This window comes from Aotus nancymaae, unplaced genomic scaffold (assembly GCF_030222135.1).
Source record: "Aotus nancymaae isolate 86718 unplaced genomic scaffold, 86718_ANA_hifiasm-v0.15.2.pri h1tg000067l, whole genome shotgun sequence".
Taxonomy (NCBI): domain Eukaryota; kingdom Metazoa; phylum Chordata; class Mammalia; order Primates; family Aotidae; genus Aotus; species Aotus nancymaae.
In genome coordinates, this window is record NW_026988482.1 from 37,348,004 (window position 1) to 37,375,967 (window position 27,964).

Here is a 27,964-nt window from a genome sequence, read left to right on the forward strand (position 1 = left end):
TCCATTTTCAAAACAAAACTTCTGCCTTATAGTACAAGAGAGCCACTCAAGCTCCAGCCAGTCAGTCCTGCTTTCTAGCTAGCTAGAAAAAGGAAGGAGGGAGAGGCCACTTCTTAAATGACATTTCCTGGAATCACTCAGATGCGTGTGCTTTATCCAATTGACCAGAACTCAGTCCCAATGCAATATCTAACTATAAGAGCAGGACTGGGAAGTTTTGCCAGCTTAAAAAAAAAAATCAGTGAAAAGAAGAGGAAAATGAATCATTAGAAAGCAATTAAAAGACTACCAGGTCTTAAAATGTAAAAAGATGAATACTTTTCCTTTAAAAAGAGACATTACCCTAAGGCTTTGTAGGTATCCTTACCCCAAAATCTAGTCCCTTGGCAAGTATATAAAATCTAAAACCTTAGTTCAAATTGCATAATCCAGAACTAAAGATAGGCTTTTGTATATAGGAGTGATTGTTATGCTGTTTAAAAATTGTCTTTCATTGAGCCTCTACCACCAGGGTCTAGGAAAGGATGGGGGAAAAAGCAGAGACAAATCAGTTTTATGGTAAGACCTCTTCTGGTGAAGTTCACCAGCATCATCACCCATCAGCACAAACTAGTTCATCTTGTTTCCAACATTGAGCTGACAAACAGCAGAAATCTTAGACTTGACTAAACTCTAAGGGAAGGGGAAATATGAAACAGTAAAACCATCTGTCTGAGAACAAAAATTCAGGCTGGAATAAACAACCAAAGAAAAATCTGAGGTTGATACACCTACTTTTTGACATAATTGCCTGTTCCCATGGCTTAGTTCACATTTTTTCATGTTCAGCTCACATCTACATTCTCCCGTTCTGTCTTCCTTTCCTTTTATACCTTCCTGAGGAAAAAACCACCACTCCCCCAACCCCCATGAATGCTCGCAAAATCCAGTGACACACAATATCCAAGCCTGGTGAGGAACAAAAAATAATCTAAGCATGAAGGCAAATTTAGGCATAAGTATAAGGGTCCAAAGTTATCATGACCTGTGAACTACTTGAAGACCAAAACTAGAGACTTAATAGATCTCTGTGGAGTAGATTATTCAACACACTAATTCAAGTGGGAAAATAGATTCTCAGTATAATGCATAAACTAGAAAAGGCAGTCAATACTTATTTAATGATGAGACAAAATGACAGGCCAGTTTTCAGACAAAGTTGTGGTCAAACTCTGGCTAAGCTAATTAGAGTTCTTGGTTACAAACAAGAGAAATGAATTCTGCTTAACTAAACAGGAAAAGGATCTTGTTGAGAAAATATTGGCTAGACCATAGGGTCTTCAAGAAGGCAGAAAGGTTTGGAAAGCAGCCAGGAACCAAAGCTAGGCTGCTGAGAAAAGAGCCATATTATACCTAGAAACAGTCATGGAAACTCACCATCACAGGTAGTACTTTTAGCTCTGCTACCTTTAGCTCCACTGGACACAGGATGCTGTCACTGTGGTTGAATGAGTTCTAAGTGGTTCCTGCTCCTTTGTTTCACCTGTTCCACACTTTTCATCTCAGAAGGAAATGTCCATCAGGTTGGCAAATCTTAGGTCACATTTTCAGGCTCTGTCAGAGTCTGAGAGAACAAATACTTGGCCTCTTGAGCTTCTATATTAGAAGACTGAGCTGCATGTCACAAGGCTCACATCATTGCAATTTTCCCCAAATAGAAGTGTTAAGGTATTGCACAGATAAAAAGGGAGCTCTTCACATAGAATCTATGACTTACGAGATGTGTGATTTGAACAAGTTACTTTAACTCTGTGTCTCAGTTCCATTACCTCTAAAAAGGGGATAATAATACACTGCTCACTAGGTCATTTTGAAGATGAAATCAGATTATATAAGTAAATATAAGTTATGAGGCCCACAGCAAGTATTCAATACATTGGTCTAAAGTGCAGTTGTGAAGAAAGAGCCTTTATCATAATTATAGAGGGAATTTGGAAGATTTGGATTAATTTCCAAATTCTGTTTATTCTGTTGATCTGAAGGTTTTGGAATGTGATTTCTTGATATGTCCCTTAAATTTCTTTTAATCTACCAATTTCTCTTTCTGTTTTCCTCCCACCTCCCTCTACCACCTATCTTTCCCTGTGAGATTATTATTGTTGAAGAAACCTGGTATTTTATTTTGAACCCTTTCTGATAACCCAAATTTTTTTTTATTTCCTCCCCATTTGGCATGTGGCATGTGATAGTGATATCTAGATGAGTGATATAGTTTCACTGCATCCCCACCTAAATCTAATGTTGAATTGTAATCCCTAACGTTGAAGGAAGGACCTGGTGGGAGGTGACTGGATTATGGGGATGGATTTCCTCCTTCCTGTTCTCGTGAGTTCTCACAAGATCTGGTTGTTTGAAAGCATACATCACCTTCCCCTTTGCATGCTCTCTCTCTCCTGCCACCATGTGAAGACATGCTTGCTTCCCATTCACCCTTCTGCCATGATTGTTAAGTTTCCTGAGGCCTCCCTAGCCTTGCTTCCTGTACAACCTGTGGAACTGTGAGTCAATTCAGCCTCTTTTTAAAATAAATTACCCAGTCTTAGGTAGTTCTTTATAGCAGTGTGAGAACAGACTAACACAATAAGTGATCAAATTCTGGTTCAATTTTCTGGGAAGACTACTCCATAAGCAATGTGTTGTGCTTCCACGTATAATGTATAGATGTATAATGTTTAGTTATCTCTCTTTTTATGATGTCACTGATCACAATCATTATCTAGACCTATTCGTTATTTAGGGCTTGCAAATGGTAATATTCCAATTCTATCATTCCTTCTTCATGTGTTACTTGAAGTGGTTTTATAAGGAGAAACTTCCCCTTATCTGGTTGGTCTGATGTACAAACAAGAGGAAATATAGGATAAATGCTTGATTCTTTCCCTTGATTAATATTCAATTTGTAAAATATGTTAGCTTTCTATCATACTCCAAAAGTGACCAAAGAGATGTTTTTCTTTTCTTTTCTTTTCTTTTTGAGATGGAGTCTTGCTCTTTCACCTAGACTGGAGTGCAGTGGCCCAGTCTTGGCTCACTGCAACCTCCACCTCCTGGGTTCAAGCAATTCTTTTGCCTCAGCCTCCTAAGTAGCTGGGATTACAGATGCCCAACACCATACTGGCTAATTTTTCTATTTTTAGTAGAGACAAGGTTTCACCATGTTGGTCAGACTAGTCTCAAACTCCTGACCTCAGGTGATCCACCTGCCTCAGCCTCCCCAAGTGTTGGGATTAGAGGTGTGAGCCATTGTGCCCGGTCGGAGATGGGTCTTTTAGTTAGTATTAAAAACATTTGGATTTGAATATATTTGATGTGTTTTAAACCACATTAGTTATTATCCTTACTAATGCTCAAATTGTCTGTCCTCTCTTTGGATAGTGAGAGCCTATTCTAGTAGCTGCCTAAGTCCTTTTGACAGGACCTTAGTAGTTTTTGATAACTTTGTTAATAATTTTACTTTTTTTCTTATCCACCTGAGATAATAAACTTTGCATTTTAATATGCCAAAATGTTCTTACCCACCACCTACAGTTACAAGATCACATCTTCATTTCCTTCGAGATTACTTTTGCATCCATCTCTTCTTTCATTTTCCTTTGCCTGGAGTCAAGTTCAATTCATAATGGCCCCATTATGAGATTGTTAACAGTTCCTCCTTTACTTGGTCCCCTTTTAAAAATCTTTTCTCTTCATGTGCACCAGAGAGACTTATCAAAAAAAAAAAAAAAAAATCTGGTCCAGCTGGCCCCCGGTTTACTCTGAATTTCCTGACACTTAACTCCACTTTCATGACTTTGTTGAAGCTGATTCATAATTTCCACTTCTGAAAATTCCATGAACATTATCAGGGCTCAGCTCAGAAGCCACCTCCCTCCAGGAGTTTTTAAAGGCCATGAACCACCTTTATTTGCCTTTTTCTTCTGACGTTTTTCACTCACACTCATATCTGAGTTATTTATTTACATGTCTATGTAGCATTGAATGAATAACTACAAACATAAAATAACTCAGATCAGAGCTATGTTACTGTTATTTCCAATATTCAATTATCCCTTTATTTTAAAAAATGTTTAAAAGATACTAGACTAATAACATCTTCTGGAACCTGTTTCCCAATTCTCCAGTGAGATGTAAATGAGCTATAGGCCCTAGAAAGCACATCTAAGCAGTGGTTCAAATGCTTTATCTTGCACTTGACATAATAATTTTGTACAAAGGAAATGAGCTGAATTCCTAAATGAACAGTAGGATAAATGGGAAAATATCACGGTGATCAAAGCCACTTTTATCATGTCTTTCTGAAAGAAGAAAAGAAAAAGAAAGAACTTCTAAAATATAAAATATAATTCTTCCAGGTCAAGTCAGAATGAGTTCCATCATACTCAATCACATTGTTTTCATTAGTTATGGCCTATGGCCAAGAATATAGTGATATTCTTATGATAAAGCATCTAGGGCTGGTCACAGTGGCTCATGCCTGTAATCCTAGCATTCTGGGAGGCTGAGGTGGGTGGAGTTCAATACCAGCCTGGTCAACATGGTGAAACCCCATCTCTGCTAAACATACAGAAAAATTAGCTGGGCGTGGTGGCAGGTGCCCGTAATCCCAGCTATTCGGGAGGCTGAGGCAGGAGAATCACCTGAACATGGGAGACGGAGGTTGCAGTGAACTGAGATCACACCATTGCACTCCAGCCTGGGCAACAAGGCAAAACTCCGTCTCAAAAAAAAAAAAAAAAAAGAAAAGAAAAGGAAAGAAAGCATCTAAAACATACATGACAGCCAGGCACAGTGGCTCATGCCTGTAATCCCAGCCCTTTGGGAGCTTGAGGCGGGCAGATCACTTGAACCCAGGAGTTTGAGACCAGTCTGGGCAACATGGTAAAACTCTGTCTCTACAAAAAATACACAACTTAGCCAGGTGTGGTGCTGCATGCCTGTAGTTCCAGTTACTTGGTGGGGGTTCTGAGGTGGGAGGATCGCTTGAGCCTGGGAGGTCAAAGCTCCAGTGAGCTGTGATCTTTCCACAATACTCCAGCCTGGGTGACAAAGTGAGAGCCTATCTCATTAAAATAAGTAAAATTAAAAAAAAAATACATGATAAAATAAGTAAAGAGAAAGATTAAATTCTCTCATATTGGTGTCATTTTATGCTCAACCTACCGCTGCTCTATTCCCTGCATGTAAGCATTTTCAAGGCCATTACAAAAAAGTATTTGGAATGAACTAAAATGCAGAAATGTCACCTCAGATAAAGTTATTTGCTTGTCATCAACTCCAACTCAAGTTTAACACTTCCTAAATTACATAAATTGAGAGAGAATCTTTGTGGTTGGAATTGATAGACTAAAATTACAAACCTCTCTATTAAAACAGTAACTTTCTCTTTATGCATTCCTTTCATAGTTTTGCCTTGTGAAGGTCATGGCAAGCAATCAATGTATCGGTGGCAGGAACATTCATCTTTTTTGGTGCAGTGAATTTTGCTCTGTAGTTTCAAATATAAAGAGTGTAATTTTAAGCTTCAAATCACACTTCTCTGAAGGAAGACACTCTTATTAAAGACAAATACAATGTTGGGAAATGACTATAGGATTGGGTATTCTCTGCTGTCAAGGAACGTCTCCATATTCCAATGAGAAAGGTACTAATGGTTATCTTAAGGTCTTTATACTTGCTTTCCTATGTGGTATGGGTAAGAAATATCACTGGGTAGTGAAAAATCTAGGTTCAAAAGATTGCATGTTATCTTTTGGTTGGCTGGGATTGCGTAGTCATAAGTAACAAGAAGTTTCATTTTTCTGATCTCTTTCCAATATAAAGTATCTACCTTGAGCCTGAAAAATATTTCCTGTTTGTGCATGATAAGTTATTTAAAAAGGCAAACAGTAAAATTGAAATAGAGATGGAGGCTAGTTTTCTAAACTTTAAAAAAATTGGCTTTCCTTTATATTTTATGTATTTTTATTTCAAAGACTCAAACATGGAAATATTTATTCAATACATGTTCAATCTTTTAGTCTGAGATGTGTTATTTATTTATTTTTGGAAACAGAGTCTTGCCCTTTCATCCATGCTAGAGTGCAATGGTGTGATCTCAGCTCACTGTAACCTCCGCCGCCTGGGTTTAAGCGATTCTTATACCTCAGCCTCCCGAGTAGCTGGGACTACAGGTGTGCCTGACTAATTTTTTTTTTTTTTAATTTTAGTAGAGATGGGGTTTCACCATTTTACCATGTTGCCCAGGCTGGTCTGGAACTTCTGACCTCCGGCAATCCACCCATTTTGGCCTCCCAAAGTGCTGGGATTATAGGCATGAGTCACCATGCTTGGCCTAAAATGAGTTACTTAGAATGAGCCCTATTTAAAATAAAAAACATATCTCAGCATGGAAGTTGGACTCCCCTCTCTTAAGCCATCCTTGATTTTCACTAGATATAAGTTCTGATAATTTTTAAAAATATCTATAATAAAATTATCCTGATTTTAAGTTTTTAAAAATTTGTGTACTATGTTATCATGCCATGATTAGTAGTAATAGAGAAGTTGATATTAGCCAATGGAATTAGAAGAAAAGGTAAAAATATATTAGGAAAAAAAGCAAAGTTATTATTTTCATTTACTATAAATGATTATCAGGAAACACCAAGAATAGCTTAAAACTATTTGGAATGCCAAGCAACAAATATTTTTTAAAATTATGGTTAACTTAAAATCATTTAGCTGAAGTAGATAATCACAAAACATCAGGTGTCAAATGTCTAGTTCTGCTTATACTTTATAGTTATTTGCCAATTTTGGCGGTATAGGATTCCAGCTTTGCCTTTATGCATGGGTTCACTGACTGAAGTTTCATATCCTCCTTAACACACAGCATATCTGGTTATGACTCTGTTTTTACTTCTTTAAAGAAGAGAAAAAAAAACTAAGAAGCTTATGAGGTCAAAAAAATCCTTTAGACTTTTATACATTTTCCCTAAAAACCTTACTGTAGTTTTGCCCAACTGCAATTTAATATTTTTAGACATAATTGAATCTTCCCAAAGTAATCAACTTTTAAAATATAAACAAAGACTATTCTTTGTTTTCACAATAATATGTCATTAAGTTATACAATATTTAATTATGGAATTTCAGTAATAACTGAAACAGAAACTAGCTGAAACAGGCTTGGGAAGTATAATTATTCTTGGTGAGCATATACCTCAGCTGATAGGAACAGAATTATTCAGGTGTATTAGAGAGTAGCCCATTAGACCTGAGCTCCTATGTTTTGCAGAGGGAATAGAGAGCTTTGGTTAATGCAAGGAGTCAGTGAAGGAAGATCAACAGTAAATGTTACAATTTACTTATGAATAAATTTAACAATAAATGTATAGGCCATATATGTTGAAAATTACAAAAATAAATTGAGGTATATAAAAAACTTTTGAATTAATGTAGAGATATTCCTAGTTCCTGGGTGGGGGATTCAATGTCATAAAGATATCAGCCTTTCTTTACATTTATCTATACATCCCATGGAATTTAGGTGAAATACAAACAATCTTTTATTTTAAAACTAACAAAATCATTAAAAATTAGGGATAACATGGGGAGAAATGCCAGATATAGGTGATGGGGAGGAAGGCAGCAAACCACATTGCCATGTATGTACCTATGCAACAATCTTGCATGTTCTTCACATGTACTCCAAAACCTAAAATGCAATTATATATATGTATATATATATATATATGAGAATAAGAAAATGCAAGAAGAGTCATGGATAGTCTGAAAAGTATAAAAAAATGAATTTTATCAATATAGCCAAACTATCATAAAGCTACAATGACGGAATCATCATAGTTATGGTGCAGGAAAAGAAAATTATATCAATGGCTTTCTACCAGGAGCTCAAAAATAAATTCAAATATTAATAAGAATTTAGTGCATTTGACATTTGCATTATGCACTTAACCCAACTAGAGAGCAAACAGATTTAAACTATGATGTTGAACAACTGGCCAGTCATTTGAAAAGTCATTCATACGTCATTCATTACATCAATACAAATTTCAAATGAGCAAAAAATATAAAGGTAAAAAAATAAAACACCATAAGTAGTAGAAGATATGTGTGAGCAGTTTTATAATCTTTGGATAGAGAAGGTCTTTCATTGCATGAAACCCAGAAATTATAAAGGAGAAAAGTAGATAGATTTTACTGCATTCAAAAATTCTGTTCAGCTAAACATAAATATGTCAAAACAACATAACAAACATAAAAGAGGTCCACCACAAATGACAATTAAATTGCACAAATATGACAGTGTTAATACCACCAAAATAGCCCTTAAAACAAATAAGCATGACAATGGATGGAATGTAACAAATTTGGGAAACAAAAAATATAAAAAGGCAATAAATATGTATAAAGGAAATGCAAATACAGAATTTAAAAAATAACCCATTGAGTTGGCAAAGCAGAAAATAATGTCTACTTTTAACATGGGAAATGAAACTCACTCATGCTCTACTAGTAGGAGTGTAAATTTCTACAGATGCTTTGGAAATTGGTAACAGCATTTTAAATGTACTTATTATTTATTTTAAGGACATACGTATTTGGAAAAGTGTAGAAAGACAAATACACAAAGATGCTCACTGCAGAATGTATAGTGAAAAAAAAAAAGAGAAATCAATACAACCAGTTAAATAATGTTACATCCATTAAATGGATTGCTACAAATTCATTTAGAAGGCTTTATGATTAGAGAAAGCTTTATATTTACTGACATGGAAACATTTCCTATATATAATGCTGTGCAAAAAAGTAGGTTGTAAAACAATATATATAGAATTATTTTTATATAAAAGTATATATATATTGATCCCTATATATCCATGTAGATGTATAAATATATACTATGTGCATAATGGATGTCTTTGGGTGGTAAAACTAGGTGATTATTTTAAATTTCCATCTTATATATTTCCATATTATTTTACTTTTCTGTAATAAATTTTTTTGTTTACAGAAATGGTAAAATTTAAGTCAGAGTATTTTAATGAATTCATTTTGCTTATCTTTTTAGTTATAATAAAAGTTAATTTTGTGCTAAAACATGATTTACATCTAATCAATTAAGTTTTGGCTTTTTTATTTTAACTAAATGATGTGTAGAGTTAGGAAGAAATAAGAAGTTGCTTCCTACAAATAGAATTAAATTTTTATTTTATCTCAATATAAATATTCAAAATAAAGAGCTAAGACTAATAAATCCCAGAATTCCTGCTTTAAAGAGAAATACAGCAAGAGGTCAACAAGTTTTGGCTGTAAATTAAAAAAAAACTGCAACTCAAACTGGCAAGAAAATTTACTATTTTATTGGAAGTCCCAATGAAAGGTGGGTTTCAGATCTGGCTTAATGGTGTATGTAGCTTATTATTGTCATTAGGAACTCAAGTTATTTTCATAGCTCAGCAACTTCACCATCTTCAGCCTTGGCTTCAGCCTAAATTGAGTCTCCTCATGGTTCTAAGATGGCTGCCAGTACCAGTTACAGTACATGCTTCCTTCCATAGAGTCCATCAGGAGAGGCAGAGCAAAACTTCTCTCCTAAGCACGGAATACAAGTCCTCCACTTTGGTCTGTCAACTTAAGTCACCTGTGAGGCAATTGTATTCCAGTATAGTGCTGGGTGTTGATGGGTTTGAACTCAGCTGTATCTACTTCTAAAGCTGGAACTGGGGTATACCTTTTCATACCTGAAAAAAAAAATTACAAGTCTGTCTGGAATTGGGGAGTGAATAACAATTAGGTAACCAATTGTGTCTACTAAAAATGGGATATATAAATATTATATTGAAAACGTACAATCAAATGCTTCATTTGAACTTCAATTGGTTGTTCACACTGATTAAACACACTGGGTAAATCTGCAGTTTATCCACATTAATGATGTTGTTTATATGAGCTCAAGTTTATGAAACAAGTTTAAATTTTCATCCAACTTAAATGTCTCATGTCACTATTTTCCTCAAAAATATGGTTTATGGTGTGCAGGTTAATTTGTAAATAAAAAGAAATTACTGTATTCTAGATACCTTTGTTGCTATCATATTTGTAGAAAAAGTTTGGATTAAAAAAAAATCTTAGGAGTGAATTGTTATTGTTCTGAAACCACAGCTCAATAACAAAGATAGTATTGAATGATAGATTGTGCTGGAAACAAAAGACTATGCCAAAGGATAGTGATTAGAGAAAGTTTTATATAAAAGCATTTGGATGAGTACACAAGACAGAAATGCACAGAGTTCTTGCTGAGATTAGGGAAAGGGAAAATGTTCTGGATCATCAATCTCCCTAAATTTGGGCATATACAATATGTGTAATGTTGAATTTAGTTTTTCCTTTCCAGTGAGTCTAACACTATCATTTATTTATTGCCAGGTCATAAGGAAGTAAACACATATTATTAATTTGGTCTAATATTTAACTTATGCTGCAGTGGACCTACATTTCTTTAGTGAAAAGTAATGGATTGTTTTCCACACACAAGCAAATGGAGGCAGGAACAAGTGACACATTACGCCCCTCTTTTAGAGCTCAGCATGGCCTTTTGACTCAAATACTAATTGAATATTGACTGAAAGATAGCTTTGGGCTCTCCACCTAGAAAGAAAACTATGAAAAGCTCTTTGGACTAAATGGCAAATCTACAATTGTTTAGAACTGCTGCTTCGGGGGAAGACGTGCTTCTGATTAATTGAAACAAGTGCACATCTTATCCAGTGTCTGTTCACTTTCAAGGTCTATAGTGCTGAATCATAATACACAGCAGTACGTAGGCTGCCTGTGGAAAGAAGATAGTAGAAAGAAATCCTTTTCTTTTCTCCACTGCCAGGCAAACAGGAAGGCTGACAAATTATGTGGGGCTTTTGTCAAAATTCATAGGGAGTTGTTTCTAATCTGGCCATGGAAAAATGCTGGAGCAAATAATGTCCTTTACAAATGAGACATTGGTTTGTGTTGACAATATTCTTCAGAAAATGTACAGCCTCAAAGTGTCTTATGGGAAAACACATCACTTAAGACAAGGTCAAGGCCAATCACCCTCTATTTGGCAATCACGCAGAAGTCTACATTATCTTTGATGGGCCCTCTGCCTTGGTTTAGCATTATTTCCTCTGGAGCTACTCAGGGGTACAGATTATTTTCAAAGGCTCCCCACTGCCTACCAAATAAAGGACAACTGACAGTCTAGCAGCGTTCAGTGTTTACCACTACCTGGTCCTAACCTACCTTTCCAATCATGTGCCTTTTATGTGCTCTTTACTGTAGTTTTGCTTGGCTTCTGTCGTTGCTCATGCTGTCCCTAGCATACCTGTTCTCCTTCCTACCCATGTTCAAATCCTACCTATTCCTCAGCTGCAAATGCAACCTCCTCTAGGAAGCAGGCTGTGACTCTTTGGTAAACAGTGTGGTGTTCTGAAGCCTTTCAGATGATGTAATGACCTGGTGACCCAGGACTATCTGAATCTTACAGCAAACCAAAATCTCCTATCCTCTTAAGAGAGCTATACTCACAATGATGACAAAGGGAAAACACCATCATCTCTCAGTATCTTCAGGGGATTGGTTCCAGTACTGCCCCATCCTGGCATATACTAAAATCCCCAAATCTGCACATACTCAAGTCTCACCATTGGCCCTGTGGAACCTGCATATAGGAAAAGTCAGCTCTCACTATGCGTGGGTTTCACATCCTGCTAATATTATATTTTCAGTCCTCTGACTTGCACAGTTCAAACCTATGTTGGTCAAGGGCCAGCTATAAAATAACCTTATTCGAATTTTCAAAGACTGGGCTGGAGCCTTTCTCGACTCCTATGCCCAGATACAAATTTTACCATCTCTATTAACACATAAAAGATAGAAAAAAATGGTACCAAAGAATGTGCAAGAAAAGACAGACGACGGGGAATCTTATGCTTCCTATTTAATGCAAATAATTCTGACCACTAAATGTGGTCCATCCAATAACTTTTCTGTAATCTTACCACTCAGATAAGACTCTCCACTTTGGGAGGAGTAAGAAAAGGCAGGGAGCTTGAATATACTCTATTCTCTGGGTACCTATGCAAACTTAGGTTGGTTTGAGGGATGAAATCATGTGGGGGAAGGGACAAATCCAATATTCTATTTTAGTGTGGTTGGACACACTGAAAGTTTTCTCCCCAGATTCCAAACCAACACCAGAAGTCAGACCTCCTCCTCTATCCTTCCATGGGGTTTTGATATAAACCTGGGTTTATTGAGGGGCTCACGCTTACTTGGGGCTAAACTCCATCTGGATCCTTTAGGTCAGCTGGAAGCCAGATGGAATCACATGTACATTTTCTGAATTATGCCAGGTTCAACCCTATGAGCTTTGTCCAAGTGTCATTATGTGCTTCACAATGTTATGCAGAAGAGTTTTTGCACCTGCAGGGGTATATCAGAATATCGGTCACCAAAACTAAATATAACTTAAAGGGCAGGCACCTTGCTTCACATTTTTAGAATTTGTAAAAAAAAAAAAAAAAAAAAGAACATTCATAGCCTAATTCATAGCCCACACATTGTGACAAAGACAATAAAATGAAGACAAAGATCAACAATTGCTGTAAGGAAATACCTTTGAACTATTGATTCAAGACACTTCTACATATAGGCATTGATTTTCTGAGATTTTCTAAAAATCTCCTCACAAAATTTTAAAACTGATCTGTTCTGGATAAAACATTCAAGCCTAATTCATGACCTTTTCTTACAGTGTAAATACATTCATGTTCTTTTCTCTCCTTTCCCTATACGTTCCACACACTTCACTTAATCTTGTTAAAATGCTACATTGGTCATGTTGTCGTCCTGCTCGGAATTCTTCAGCAGTTCTCTACTGCCTACAATGTGAAGCCCCCCCACTCCTCAATCCCCTTAACTTGGTGAAGAGCATCTGCCATCATGAACCAAACTTTGTTCTTATTTTCTGTGCAATATTGGAATCTTACACAATTGTATGTGTCTATTCATATGTCCTCAAACTTGCTTTGCATTATCTCATCTCTAAAGAGAGTTGAAAGTATCCTTCCTTTCTCTCAAAATGTATCACACTGCTATCACTTGATCTTCCCAGTCAGCTTGAGCCTTAGTTCAAATACCACTTCTTCCACCAAGCCTGGCCAAAGACTATTTCATTCATTAGGCAGCAGAGGCATAGGGACTGGAAACTTGGAATTCTCCAAGGCCCTAAAAAAAATTCCAAGATCCTAAATATAGTCTTCAAAATGTAGGAATAAACATGAAAAATCTAAATATTTAATTAAGTGACTTCCAAACACATGTTGACTCCACTAATTGCCAAATTCAGTCCTCATAAAAATATTGATACCATTGGAAACAATGGAATGGTGAGGTGGGGCTTTTTTGTTTGTTTGTTTTTGTTTTTATTTTAATTGCATTTTAGGTTTTGGGGTACATGTGAAGAACATGCAAGATTGTTGCATAGATACACACATGGCAGTGTGATTTGCTGTCTTCCTCCCCTTCACCTATATCTGGCATTTCTCCCCATGGTATCTTTCCCCAACTCCCCACCCCTCACTGTCCCTCCCCTATTTCCCCCCGACAGACCCCAGTGTGTGATGCTTCCCTCCTTGTGTCCATGTGTTCTCATTGTTCAACACCCACCTATGAGTGAGAACATGCAGTGTTTGATTTTCTGTTCTTCTGTCAGTTTGCTGAGAATGATAGTTTCCAGGTTCATCCATGTCCCTACAAAGGACACGAACTCATCGTTTTTGATGGCTGCATAATATTCCATGGTGTATATGTGCCACATATTCCCTGTCCAGTCTATCATCGATGGGCATTTGGGTTGGTTCCAGGTCTTTGCTATTGTAAACAGTGCTGCAATGAACATTGGTGTGCATATGTCTTTATAACAGAACGATTTATAATCCTTTGGATATATACCCAGTAACGGGATTGATCGGTCAAATGGAATTTCTATTTCTAGGTTTTTTTTTTTTGAGATGGAGCCTTGCTCTGTCCCCAGGCTGGAGTGCAGTGGCACCATCTCAGCAAACTGCAACCTCCGCCTCCTGGGTTGAGTAGCTGGGACTACAGATGTGCACCACCACTCCCAGCTAATTTTTGTGTTTTTAGTAGAGATGGGGTTTCAATGACCTTGTGATCTGCTGGCCTCAGCCCTCCGAAGTGCTGGGATTACAGGTGTGAGCCACTGTGCCTGGTCCAGGTTTTTTTTTTTTTTTTTTTTTAAGTTTTCAGACATTCCTCTGAATGCACCATGATTCCTGAGAAATCATAGTCATTTATTAAACAACTTATATAGACAAATAGCATCAAAAGCAAGATTGAAAAACATACATTCCAGTTTTTTCAATAATAACCAATTAGATGTGAAATGTGACATTTAATTTTTTTATGAGGTGGGGTAGACCCTCTAAAAGTGTGAATTACTATGACTTTCACAATTCTGCAATAAAATGAAAATTAAGATAAATAAATAATGCAATTTTTTTAAAAGTCTACAATGGCCCAGGCCATTCTTATTATAAATCCAAGACTGACACTGCAATTGGAGGAAGCCTAGGTGCAGTTAAGTGACCCAGGTTGGTGCGCTGTAGCCCATTCCAACCAGTGGGACTTCTCTGGACCTCACTGTTGCCTGTTACAAAACAGGAATTTATAACATGTCTCACATACACTCAAAGGGTTGTTTTAATGAAGCAATGAGATAATCTCAGTGGATAGGCTATAAATTGTAAAGAATATGTATTGCTATCCTGAATAGTTATGAACCAACTATCACGAATTTCATGTATCACCTGTTTATTGAAACATGTTTATCTGTTTATCACCTGTTTATCTGTCAGACACCTGGAGAGACTAAATAATCTCTGCAGAGTCAGGAGAAAGAAGAAGAAACAGGTATACATTGAAGTAAGGGGTGTGCTGAATGCGCCAATGTAGTTAACATAGCACATGGTTAAGTGTGAAGGCTGGAGTCAGACTGCCTTGGTCCTAAAACATGTACTAGATGTGTGACCTAAGACAAGTTTCTTATCTACTTTGCCTCTTGGTTTCCTCTTCTGGAGGATTGGGATGATTGATTAGTACCTATCTTGTAGGGTTGATGTAAAGATTAAATGATATAAGGTTTATAAATATATAGAACAGTGACTACACAGGGGAAAGGGCCAATAGATGCTCATTATTTATTCCTGTACTTTATAACTGAGTGCCACCTTCTACCTAGGAAAGCAATGGAAGGCAAGATGGGGAGGGCTTTTCAAGCAGGAGTGCAACGATACTGAGGCACAGAGAGCAATAAACAGCACAGGGATGATAAGTGGCTTAATGGGCTGAAGCCAAGAGTGTGTGCAGGAAAACTGCAGTAGTTAAACCTGGATGGGGAGCGAAGATCCACGTATGCTATGCAAGTAAGTTTCAATTTTATCCTGTGTAGGCAACAAAAAACTACAGAAGAATTCTTACCCAGGAAAGACCATGACTGTATTTGTGTTTCAAAAATATCACTCTAGTATTGGGTAAAGTATGGGCAAGAAAAGGGGCAGAGAGAACAGTGAGAAGTTATTGCAAAAGTTCACACAAACAATTGTGTGGGCCCAAAGCAGGTCATTACTGCTGAAGATGAAGAGCAGGAGAAAAACAACAATTTCTCAGGAGGAACATGAACAGGACACATGCATTTTTGGTGGTGAGAATGAGTAATCATAACGATTTTAAGGTGAGCTACACATTTTTGCCTTGGCCAGCTCAGTTATATGGCAGTGCCACTGGGAGGCCATTCACTGAGTTAGAAAATAGAGGGGGAAAGAATCCGGTTGAGAAGAAAAATTGTATCATTGAATGGTGTGAGGATATTGAAAGGAGATGCCATGGAGGTCAATGATCCTCCAAGTGTGCTCTGTAGACCTGTGCTATCTGTGACCTACTTCTTATTGACCCTCACTGAAATAAAGTGCTTGTACCAGAAATTACATCAATTTAATCACTATGCATACTGCTCAATACAGCTGACAACTTTTATAGCAAGACTTTCCTTGCAGAAGAAAGTAATGAGTTGATTTACATTCTAGTCCAAATTCTTTACAAAGCATTCACTGACCTGCACCTGTCTGTAGCCACACCTTCAGCAGCACTGATGCAAATGACTCGAAGTATAAGTCTGGCAGTCTGACAAGAGGCCTATGCTGGAGACAAAAGATTTGCAAATTTTAAGGGTAGAGTTGTCAGTAGCTAAAGTCATGGTTAGGGATGAAGTTGCTGGGAGAGATGGTATGAACAGAAGAGGGCTGTGTTTGTTACAACTGCCATAACCAAGTATCACCAAATGGGTGGCTTGAGCAACAGATATTGTAAGAGGTTAGGTGGTGATCAAGGTGTCATCAGAGTAGGTGCCTGGTGAGGCTGTAAGAATTTGTTCCATGCCTCTCCCCTAGCTTCTAGTAATTTGCTGGTAATATTTGGAGTTCCTTGCCTGTAGAAGCATCACCCCAATCTCTGTCTTCCCATTTCATGTGGCATTCTCTGTGTGTGCTTGTCTCTGGGGCCAGATTTCCCAATTTTATAAAGACATCAGTTATAATGGATTATAGCCCACCCTAATGACCTCATCTTAATCTTCCAAATAAAGTCACATTCTAAGGCAGTGGGAGTTAGGAATTTGACATATAAATTTAGGGGGAACATAATAAACCCGTAACAAGAGCCAAGGATGGAAATCTAGGAAACACAAATATTTAAGATTCAGACACCCCCCTATCCTGCCTTGCATTAGTCCACTTAGGTATATCTCAACTTCCTAACCAGATTGCTAGGTTCCTAGAGGTCAGGAAGGTCATCAAAAATGACTTTACATACTGTCTCTAAAGGATCTAGTGAGTTTATTATACATAGAAGTGGCTCAAAACAACATTGTCTGATGATGTATAACAAACAAAACTTGAATATGGAAGAACCCCCAAGAAATGTTTTGAACACAGTATGTTATGACACACTGCCTTATAGACAACAGTTGCTATACTTGTCAGAAAAATCGCCAATGTAGATGTTCAGGATATATTTCAACTCATTTGCTTAAACAACTCTATGCCTACTATCCACACCAAAAAGCTGTTTGTCTACATGGGCAACAGAAGGCATCATTATTGCAAGAATTTTCAATGTTTTCCCTTTGCTTTCTTAAGTGGCATGATAGATTCTCTGGACCACTCGGCATGTTTGCCAAAATCCCATTGTCTTTTTGAAAGCGTTACTGCTCCCAGAGGGTTGCAACTTAGCATGTGCTCCTGGAACACTAGGGATTAAAAAAAAAAAGTTAACTTCAAAGTATCTCAGAACTTTTTTACTGCAAAAAAGTAGTTCTGAGAAGTACCACGAGTTGATATTTTCCTCCCATAGGCTGCCAAAAAGACATCAATACGTTATCTCATATCTCTCAATTTTAGAATGGTAGACAGCAGATTGGAACACTAGAGGGCTTGATAATTCAATTTATTTTCAAACCTTTTACTCACTTGTTAAAATAAAAGGGAAAACATAGCAAAAGTAATTTTCTTTGACCAGTGAAATGTATCAGAGAAGTCCACATCTAAGAAGCACTTTTACTACTTTTTATTGCTGTTTTATACATAGCATATACTTATTACCATATCCAATATGTGATAGCGCTATAGTTATTGTTTATTTATACCTTAAATTCAGGTATAAATAAAAGACTTTAGGCAGTTTACGATAAAATAACAGAAAATGCCAAAATCCTGTAAGAGAATGAAAGTAGAGAAAATTAGCACATTTATTTATGCCTAAATATGTAGAACTTACAGGTTCTGTAATACAACTTTGGCAACATCGTTGCTGACAGTATTTTAAAGAGCCTAATTTTCACTAACTCAAATGAAGCTTACTAAAAAACACATACCCAATGTGAAAACTTACTTCTCACTTTGGCTTCTACTGATTTTAATGTTTGACCACTTAAGCACACACTGGTGATTCAAGTTCAACTAGGATTCATTCACCCATTGCAAGAGATTCATAAAGACTCTTCTCTATAATGGATCTAGAAATTGATCACTTTTTGGTATTAACAAGCAAAGTTAGGAGGTAATAGATAGCAAGTTTCTATAACATAACTTATTTTGAAGCCATTTGGTAATTGGTTCACTCTGAGAAGCTTTTATAAAAGTAAAAATTATAGAGACATAAAGTCTCTGTAATAAAGGTGACTGTATTTAAGACTTATTTCCTCTCCTTAGAAACTCTCTAGGAAATAAAGCATCAGTGTGAAGGCTCAACAGTTGAACACTTACTGAACACCTACCACATGTCAGATACTGTTTTGGGAGAGGGGAATCTTACAGTCTAGTTAGTGATAGGCATAGTTGAAAAGGGTAATTTAAATATAAACTATAAGAGGTAAAAGGGGAGACTGACTAAGGAGTTATGGCAGTACCTAGCTTACTACAAAGCTTTGAGTGAGGTTTCCTAAAGGAGATAACACTTGAGTTATAATAATTAAAGGATGAACAAGAGTGAATCATGTGAAGAAAGGTGAAAAAGACATTTTGCAATTACAGTATAAGCAAAGGTATTATAGTCTGAAATAATATGGAGAAGTTTGGTGAACTAAAATGCAAGAATATTATTTTTATGGTTACTGATAATATTTGCCCATGTATCCCATAATAAAGATTTTAAACAACTTACATGTTTTTTCTCTTATAATGCTTGATATTATTTTCCCCCATTTTATAGATCAGGAAACTAGGAAGTAAAGACATGGATAATGTCCCTAGGCTCACAAAGTCATCATGTCACAAAGATGACCAGGAATGTGAACCAGGGACTGATGGTCTACAGAGTTGGAGGTCTTAGCCTCTATACTCTACTGCATATTACCTATTTATGCAAGTCTTACTCTAGCTAGATATATAAAGTTTTGAACGTATTATATATATGTATATATGCTTAGAATTTACTCTCTACACAAACATAAAATCATTTTATGAGTTCAGTTTTAATGGTAATAGTTAATATCATTAGTATAAACAAACATTTTTAAAAGAGCTATTTGGATGGAGGACAAAAATATTAGGATTTGAAAAAGGCAGGTAACCTGTTCAAAGATAGCAAGCATAGTGGCTTTCCTCATAGTGGCTATGAAGAAAATAAGGAACTCTGAGGATACCATCATTTACCAATTGAGTGACCCAAGACCCCTTTATCTGAGTCTTCTGATAAGCATATGGCAAATCTTCCCGTGTTCCTGTGCTTGGCATTAGCCATTTAAAATATCACCTAGGTATTCGATCCATGATGCTTTTGTTCAAAGTGAGTTTTTTAAGCCAGATAAATGGGTCTCTGTCTTTTGTTCAAAGAAATGCAAGTGAAATGTCTCAACAAAACTGGAAGAACAGAGATGTGTCATACCCTGGACCCCATCTGGTCTACAGGCGATACTCTAATCATAACCACCTGCCTTCTGGTATTCTTGCATTTTAGGTCATCAAACTCCTCCATACTGTTTCATGATGATAATCATAATAGCAAAAATGAATATAAGGCTTGTGATGGCCAGTACTTCATGTATATTAACTTGCTCAATCCTTTCAGATAAAAACGTACATATCAACTTAGCAATAACAAGAGCTAACACTTGTATTGCCCTTAACACATTCCAGATATTGTTCTAACAGCTTTACTATATTATCTCAATTGATTTTCACAAGAACCCAATAATTAAGGTACCACTGCAATTCCCATTTCATTCATGAGTAAACTGAGCCTCAGAGAGGTTAATTGTCTAAGATCACAGACCCAGTTAGGGGTACAGCACGAAAGCAAATCCAGGCATTCTAAGTTCAGAGTCTATACTCTTAATGACTGTCCTTCACTGTCCATCAATTTATCAATAGCAAGAGCTAGACTCAATGCATCAACTGAATGCACTGAGCCAATGCATCCCTCCTTTCCTCATCTATTAAAAACAGAAAAGTAGCCATGTCATATGCTTAGACAGACAAATGAAAAAGTAGTAATTCTGATCATTGGCCCTCCAATTTGGCAAAAACTATAAATCTAATACTAACAAGGAAACTACTATAGTTGCCAGGGACAGGGAACACAGAGTTCCAAATTTCAGATCCTTCCTTTAGGTGCTTTACAGGGGCCAGGGTCAGACCACTGATATTTGTTAAGCAATCGTAAGAAGAGATGGTGTTGGCAAGAATCAGATAGCTGGTATTCTACCATCCAGATTTATATGGTGGATGGGTATCTTGGTACAATTTAGTTAAAAGTGATTAACATTGTATTATTTAAATGATGGTTGGGTTGTCTTATTTTCATTGCTTTTTGCAAATCCATAAAAACTCAGGCTCAGTGCTGTCATATCTTCCACTTGTAAGAGAAGCCAGAAATCCAGATTTTTATGTGAAATATTTTGATAGTTTTAAATGTTGAGAACTAATTCAAAATTTGAAAAGTGCTTTGTAGACAAAATACATTTATGGATCAGTTTCAGCCCCTAGTCCATGGTTTACAATCTTTCATGTAGTCTGCAGTCTACAACCTTTTGAAATTTCACCTTATGTGAAGATTTAGACAGTTGGATGAAGTCTAACTTCATTTCTAACCATCTTGGATTCTTTGAAGACACTGTCTTATTTTGTAATGAAAAACATAACAAACACAAGTTTGAATGAATATATAAGTCTTGGTAAGAAGTAATCTTATTGTCCAGAAAGAACTATCAACTCCTATATCTGGAGAGGACATCAGAAATTACCTGGAGCTTCTCCATCCCCCTCTCCACATGAAAGATTAAGAAATCATCCCAGAGACTTGCCTACAATCGGTGATTCATTGGTGGTAGGGTTTGAGCTAAAACACAGGTTTCAAAATACAGGTTGAGTATCCCTTATCCTCAATGCTTGGGAGCAGAAGTGTTTTGGATTTTGGACTTTTAAAGGATTTTAGAATATTTGCATCATACTGGTTGAGCATCCCTAATCCAAAAATCTGAAATCCAAAGTGCTTCAGTGAGCATTTCAATTGAGCATCATGTCGTGGTCAAAAAGTTTGATTTGGGAGCATTTTAGATTTTATATTTTTGGATTAGGGACGCTAAATATGTATATCCTTTCCTTCATCATCGAGCTTTTTTCATCATTTAGGCTCCTAGATCTAGCCATTCCTGCAGTCACTTCTGTACCAGTCTCTTCACTTACATGCACTAGTAAGTTACTCACCCTCTTCCTTTCTTTTTTTATTTAGCCACTCATACTGGGTTTCTGTCACTTAGAACCAACAGAATATGACTAGGAGCGTCTAACAGTGACTCTTTTCCACATTTCTGCTACCTCATGTTCTTCTCCAGACCGGAATACCTGTTATTCCTATGTTTACTCAAATGAAACTAATTTTTAAAGACCTGACCCTAGTCTATTTTCTCCATGAAGATTTTCTCTACTATTATATCCAATCCTCTGTGTGCATGCACTCTTCTCTCATTCTTTCTCCCTTGCCCAATTTAGTACTTCTAATCAGCATCTTACAACTAAAACTTTCTTATTCAGCTTATTTGACATACACATATGCTATCTTCCAAACTAGAAATAAGCTCCCCCGATTCAGGAACCATACCTCACAGGTATCTTTTGCCTCTGCCGTTGAGCCTAGGCGAGAGCTTAGTGCAACGAGTAACTGGTCATTTATTTAGAAGTTAGTTCTAAGTTAGAACTCTCATCATTTCTGCTTAAGTTTTATAGACACCTGGCCCCAAGTCACAAATACTGGTTATATTTCAATATGATAGCTTATGATTGTGTATTGAATTTGCTTTTGCAGTGGGAAGATCCCTAATCATTTGAGTTTTACCGTTTTACTCAGTGCAATTCTTTAGGAATGAAACATTTAATTTCCTTTGTCCTTCAGTCCTGTTTTAGGGAATCATAAGCCTATTCCATGTGTGTAATGAGGCAAGAACCTCTCATTACGGTATTCTGCATCTTCAGAAAGTCTCTGCTGCTATCGGAGCATTAACAGTGGCTTCCCACTGCACCAAGGAAAATGGGGAGGGGGAATGCCAAAAAGCCCATTTAAATAATTCAGTTCTTCCCCTGATGAAGAGAAACACAATTCTGTTTGAAGAAAACTTGGTTTAACAGTCACTTTGTTTTCCCAAAAGGTAATTTTTTTTTTTAGAATGCAAATCTTATGTCTGATTAACAAAGCAAACCTTAAGAATTTTGAATAGAACAAACCAAGTGCCTCAAAATATATCTGTATAGATGACTTTATTATTGATTCAAAACACACACATACTTGCACTCTCTTTCACACACACATATTTGGCCAGCACTAGATCTTGATTTTTATGAAAGGTAATGCTTTTGAGTCTTGCCCAAATAAAGCCAAGTAAATGAATAAAGAAAGAATTTCTATGGCTATGACTCAACATTAGCCAGAATTTCATGGGAAGATATAAGCTGAATCATACAGAAATGAGTAGCTTGACCTTACAAGACATTTGTCCTCTTGAATGAAATAGGAGTGCTGTAGAACAGACAGTTTTAAGGATTACCCTTTTCCCCCATCATACACAGATACACACACAGACACACATGTACGCATACCTATGTATGTACACACAATACTCATTTTAGACTATTTGAAAAATTCCTACCTCATTTAAAACATGGTCATGTCAATCTAAATATTACATGAATTGCTAACAGTGCCTTCTTTTACATTCCCTCACTATAAGTAGCTAGTTCACACAAGGTAGCCACCCATCACCATTACTACATAATTTAGAAACATATGGTATAGCTTTGTCATGCCAACTTCTAGGTATTCACTCTATCATTCTGACAAAAGAAGAAGAAAAAGCAAAAACCTGCTCTACTAAAACATACATTGTTACATTCTGGGGAGATTGTTACATTGTTACATTGTGGGGAGATTTTTTGTTTTGGTTATCAATTGTAATTACTATCATGCTATATTTAGATTCACAGTAATGTAACATAATATACCATTAAATGATAAAATTTTTTTTTTCAAATAGTCTGCTTAAAGTCCCCTCTTATAATTGGGAAGATTGTTGGAATGCTCTTTTTCTCAGTAAAAGTGACACCAAAGTAATTACCAAAGTGATTATCAAAATTATCCAAGTGATGGTACTGTCTCCCTCTGTTCCTTCCGAAGTGTTCTTCTGACCTAAAGGAAAATCTTTTTCCTTTCAGCTTAAACTAAATGACATAGTAAGGTTGATACAGTCTAGTGTTCAAATTTACCTGCTAACAGCTCATCCCTCTCTTTCATATTCTTTAAGAAGTTATAACTAAATGTCCACTTTGCCCACAGTGACTATAACTGATGGGTGTCCAGAGGAAGAAAGGAGGACCTCTCTCAATTCAAAGAGAAGTAACTGTGGGTAAAGAAATACATCTGAAATGTTAGGATTCTAGAGCTCTTTTTCACCTAGAATATTTCTGCCCAGTATCTCATATTAAAAAAGATAGGATTTGGAATCAGAATGCCCCACACTTCAATTGTCATCTTTCGCCCATCTATGTGGTGCTTTAGGCAAATTACAAAATTTCTGAGTCCCAGTTTTCTAAAAATGATGGCAATTTGTACATTGTTAGGGAGTTTTAAAATGATTTAAGAACAGAAAAAAAAAACTTTGGCTAAAAACTAATGAAATCTGAATAAACTATAGACTTTAGTTAATAATAATGTATCAATATTAGTTAATTGTAACCTATGTCCCAAATTACTGTAAGATATTAAGAAGGGAAATTAGATATGGAGTATATAGGAACTCTCTGTACTATTTATCAATTTTTTGGTGAATTGAAAGTTGTTCAAAAAGATAAAGTCTATTCTTCTAAAAATGATGTATGTGCCTTGCACATAGTAGGTACTTAAAAAAGTGGTAGTCGGCATTGTGACATAGACTATTTGGTTTCATACAGTGCATTATACTCTGTACAATATGGTCTTTTCTCCATAATTCAGCAATTACTTTTCATAGACCTTGTTCTCTCTCTGACCTCTATATCACCCTATCCCTTTCTCTACATTTTTTCTGACTTTTTCTAGTTCATCCTTTTCTATTCTACTGCAAACTCATGTTTAGTTTACAACTAGTTTATCTTTCTCCAAGACTAACTTTAGCTCATAAACTCTATTTGTTGGCTTTAAACTTTGCCACAGTGATTAAGCAAACCTTTTAATTACTCTCAGTGATTGCTTATTTTTTAAAAATCAGAGTTCCAAGCTTTCTACTTGAAGGAGCAAAACACACTTTTCTAGAAAGGCATTAAAAACTTACAGATATAGCAGTGAAAAAGCTTATTTTTTTGTAAGAATATATTTTATTTCATTCTTATTCTTATACAAAAAGCTTTTCTGTATAAGAATATATATATATATATATTTAAATTCAGCTTCCCAGTATAGCCAACAGCCCTGAGATAGCTTCATCGGGATATGTATTTAGCAACAGTTTGCTGTGATAACTAAAAATAATTTGACCAAATGCCAGTGTTATCAATCTGTCCTGGAGTCTCTCTGATGTTAAGGTCACATGTAAAAAATGGAACCAGCATGCCCCTCAAAACCACAGCTTTGAATGGATTCAGGTAAAGCATACAATCAGATCAGAAAAATCTGGCCTCATCATGATCTCTAAAGGTGGCTGAAGGTTCTGTTTAGAAGAACTGTGTCTCTGTGGGATTTCTTTCTTCATACTAGTTCTTGACTTAACCATCTATTTAAAGGACAGAGCTCTAGAGACAGACTTTGATAAATGTCTCTAGACATTCCCCCGCTTCCACCCTAAAACTTTAAGTCACAGTTTTCATTGTCAAAGGAATGGGATATCTTTGGCTGGTGTTGTTATAACTGGGAGAGATTTTGGAGGTTGAAGTTCCCAAGCTATGAAGACACAACTACAATAGGAATACCAACTGAAGTGTGAAATATTAGGTCCTGGGGACCCAACAGCCAACCTTAAAACAACATCACAAAAACTTTTGCTGCTCTGACACTTTTGCTCTATTGCAGTCCAAAATACGGACTGAAAAAATAAGGAGCCACAGATAGAGATGGGGAGTGATGTGTGTAACCCACCTCCTGTCTCTCATCCAGGAAATGAGTTTTATCTTGTAATGAAACTGATATCCAAGCTTATGATGCCTGAAATAAATCATCGGTGCTGGGTGGTGTGTGTACACATTTAAGCCAAACAGAAAAATCTGTACTACCTCAAGGTAAGGGTGGATAAATATGGAAAACCTAACGCTACTACAGCAACTAGTAATTTAGTCTTAAATGGCAGAACGGAAAACTTCACTATTTTAAGACACTAGTTTCACAATCTTGATGGGGTTAGGGCTGGCTTCTCACAATGCCGCTCTGTGGGACTTGACTGGCTTTTCTGACAGCTCAAGAGCTGCAAATTCATTTAAAAGAGAGAACAGAACGCTAACTTTCTTTACTAACTCACTCCAACTGGGTTCCTGACTGCTTCTTTTCGGCCCCCACTCCCTGCCACTGCCCCTCATCTTACGGTACCCCCATCCCTTTCTCTAGCTAACGAACAGCTGATAGAAATAGGCGCCTTTTTTTTTTTTTTTTTAAACATCAAAGGCAGCCCAGGGCTGCCTCAGCCTTGCCCCAGTCTCAGACACAAAAAGCTTTTGATGCCTATAATTGCGAAGCTTTTTGCAGCTGTACTTTATCAAGGCAGCAGTGGCAGGGCTTGGAGGACCCAGGCGAGCCAGAAGGTGGCGGCGAAGTCACCTTGGGAAGAGGATAAGAGGGTCAAAGAGAGGAAGGCGGAGAGGCTGACCCGTTCGGAAGGACCAAAGGGCGTGCCCCTGTTCTGGGGTCAGTGAGGAAGGGTCGGGGGATTGGAGAGAACCCCAGCCATAAGGAAGCAGTGCCCGAGGACCCTTAGGCGACGCTAGTCGGTAATCAGCTGACCCGGGCAGAGAGAGGAGGGTGCCCTTCGCAGAGTCACGGGGAGCTTCGCCTTTCGGGCTTGCTTTCTCCCGCCTGCCTCTGCGGTTGCTCCCTGCCCCTGGCGAGCGGAGCGCTGCTCCGAGACGCTTTTCTCCCTCCACCTCGGCGCCCCCGCCCGCCGAACGCACGCCTAGGAGGGCGGGCCCGGAGTTGAGCGCAGCCGCCCTCCGCTGGAGAGCGCTGGGAGCCCTGCAAGCGAGCAAGGCCTCTCTGGGTGCCGCGGGCTGCGAGTCACTCCCCGAGCCTCTTGGGCCACAAAGCGGGACCTGCCTGCCTCGCTCCCCAACGCTCCGGGGCTGGGAGGCTCGGACACGCGGCGCTGCGCTCCGCGGCCCTCGCAGGTCCCAGGCGCGCTCCAGGCTGGGTTGGGCCGGGCCTGGGCGAGCCCAGCCGCTAGGAGGGGGCCTCGTAGCCCTTTCCCCAGGGCGCGGTCTCCACCTCTCCTGCTCCTCCCTCGCCAGCTGCGCCGCCAGCTCCCATTGTTCGCCCCGCCCGCCTGGCGACGTCCCGGTGCTGGTCCCGGGGCCTCTCGGGCGCACCTACCTTCTGCTGCCGGCGAGCCATGTCGGTGGGCTGCTTGGCGTTAAAGGGGTAGGCGATGCAGCGCATCACGAACACATACAGCTGCAGCCTCTTCTTCCTCTCCTCCTCCTCTTTCTGCAACCGCTCCAACTCTTCCTTCTCCTTCTCGCTCACCACCGACGGGCTGGGGCTGGAGGGCCGGCCGCCGCCAGCGCGGCTGCTAGGTTGCAGCCCCCCGGCCCCGCCGCCGCTGCTCGCGCCGCTGCCCCCGCCGCCGCCTGCGCCCACCCCGGCTCCGGCGCCGGCGCCGCCGCCCCCTAGCCCGGCGCTGCCGGCCGAGCCCTCGCTGGTACGGCTGGGAGACAGGCGCGCGCCGGAGGCGGCCGAGCCGAGCACCTCCTTGCCGCTCTCCTCCTCCACAATCTCATCTGATTCTTCTTCGCTGGACGAAGGGTCCAGCATAGTGGCGCCTGGGGAGCGGGGTCTCTGGAGCCCCGGGCTTGGAGTGCAAAAGGTGGGGGGCGCTGGAGGCAGCCGGGGGTCAGCTCTTTAGGGTAGGCGCTTCTCCCCAGGTCAGGGAGCGAGAGCGCTGCTGCTCAGCCTCGGCCGCCGCGACTGATCCTCCGCCCGGCGGTCGCGAGCTGGGCTCAGACCCAGGAGCGCGAGGGGAGGAGGGGAAGGGAGAGGTGCGTCCGTGGACCCGAGGTGGGTAGGCAAGGGGGAGAATCAATTGCGAGCCCCGAGCCCGCAGCCGGATGCCATCTGCGGCCGCTGAAGGAGGCGCCTCCAGAAAAGATGCCGAGTGTTGCAAGCTGTCGATGCAGCCAAGAGCCGAAGAGGCATCTTGCCGATTGGGGAGGGAGCGGCGCTTACGTGTTTATTGGCTTAACTCTCCCGTGTCCGCGGCGTAAAGGGCTGCTGCAGAGGGCTGGAGGGGGGAGAGCGCGGAGCGTCTCAAAAGCCTCAGAGCCTCAGTACTTCTGACCCCAATGCCTTGCTACCCTCCTCCCCAACCCCTTCTTGGATAATTTTTTTCCTTGATCTCTGGCTCTCATTGCCTAAACCCCACTTTCCCTCCCGCGGACAAAAAGTTCCTGGGGGAGGGAGAAATCCAGCATCCAGCCGAGCGGGCTGTTTGGAGATGCTAAATCGAGAGGTCTGTCTTAGGAGGAGGAAGTCCATGAGCTCTTATACGGGAAAGAAAGGGTCCATCTCCTTTCCCCAGTCTTCTTTACACCTGGGGCGTGGGGGCTGTGGGGGATGGGTAGCGTGTTTGTCCCACCTGTGTAACTCTGAT

The 27,964-nt window shown here is 38.8% G+C and overlaps 1 protein-coding gene across 16 annotated transcripts in view; it reads right to left on the bottom strand.

Annotated features, from left to right (window-relative positions):
• Positions 1-27,521, bottom strand: part of CADPS (calcium dependent secretion activator) — a 472,594-nt gene extending 445,073 nt beyond the window's left edge. For 7 of the 16 annotated variants that reach the window (XM_064367300.1, XM_064367301.1, XM_064367296.1 and 4 more), the window contains exon 1: positions 26,689-27,243. In XM_064367300.1, the coding sequence (XP_064223370.1) occupies positions 26,689-27,129 (441 nt within the window). In that variant the 5' untranslated portion in view covers positions 27,130-27,243. Of the gene's footprint in view, positions 1-26,688 lie in introns of all 16 variants that reach the window. The other 9 variants (XM_064367297.1, XM_064367289.1, XM_064367288.1 and 6 more) reach the window with 3 other exon arrangements.
• Between the last annotated feature and the right edge of the window lie 443 nt (positions 27,522-27,964).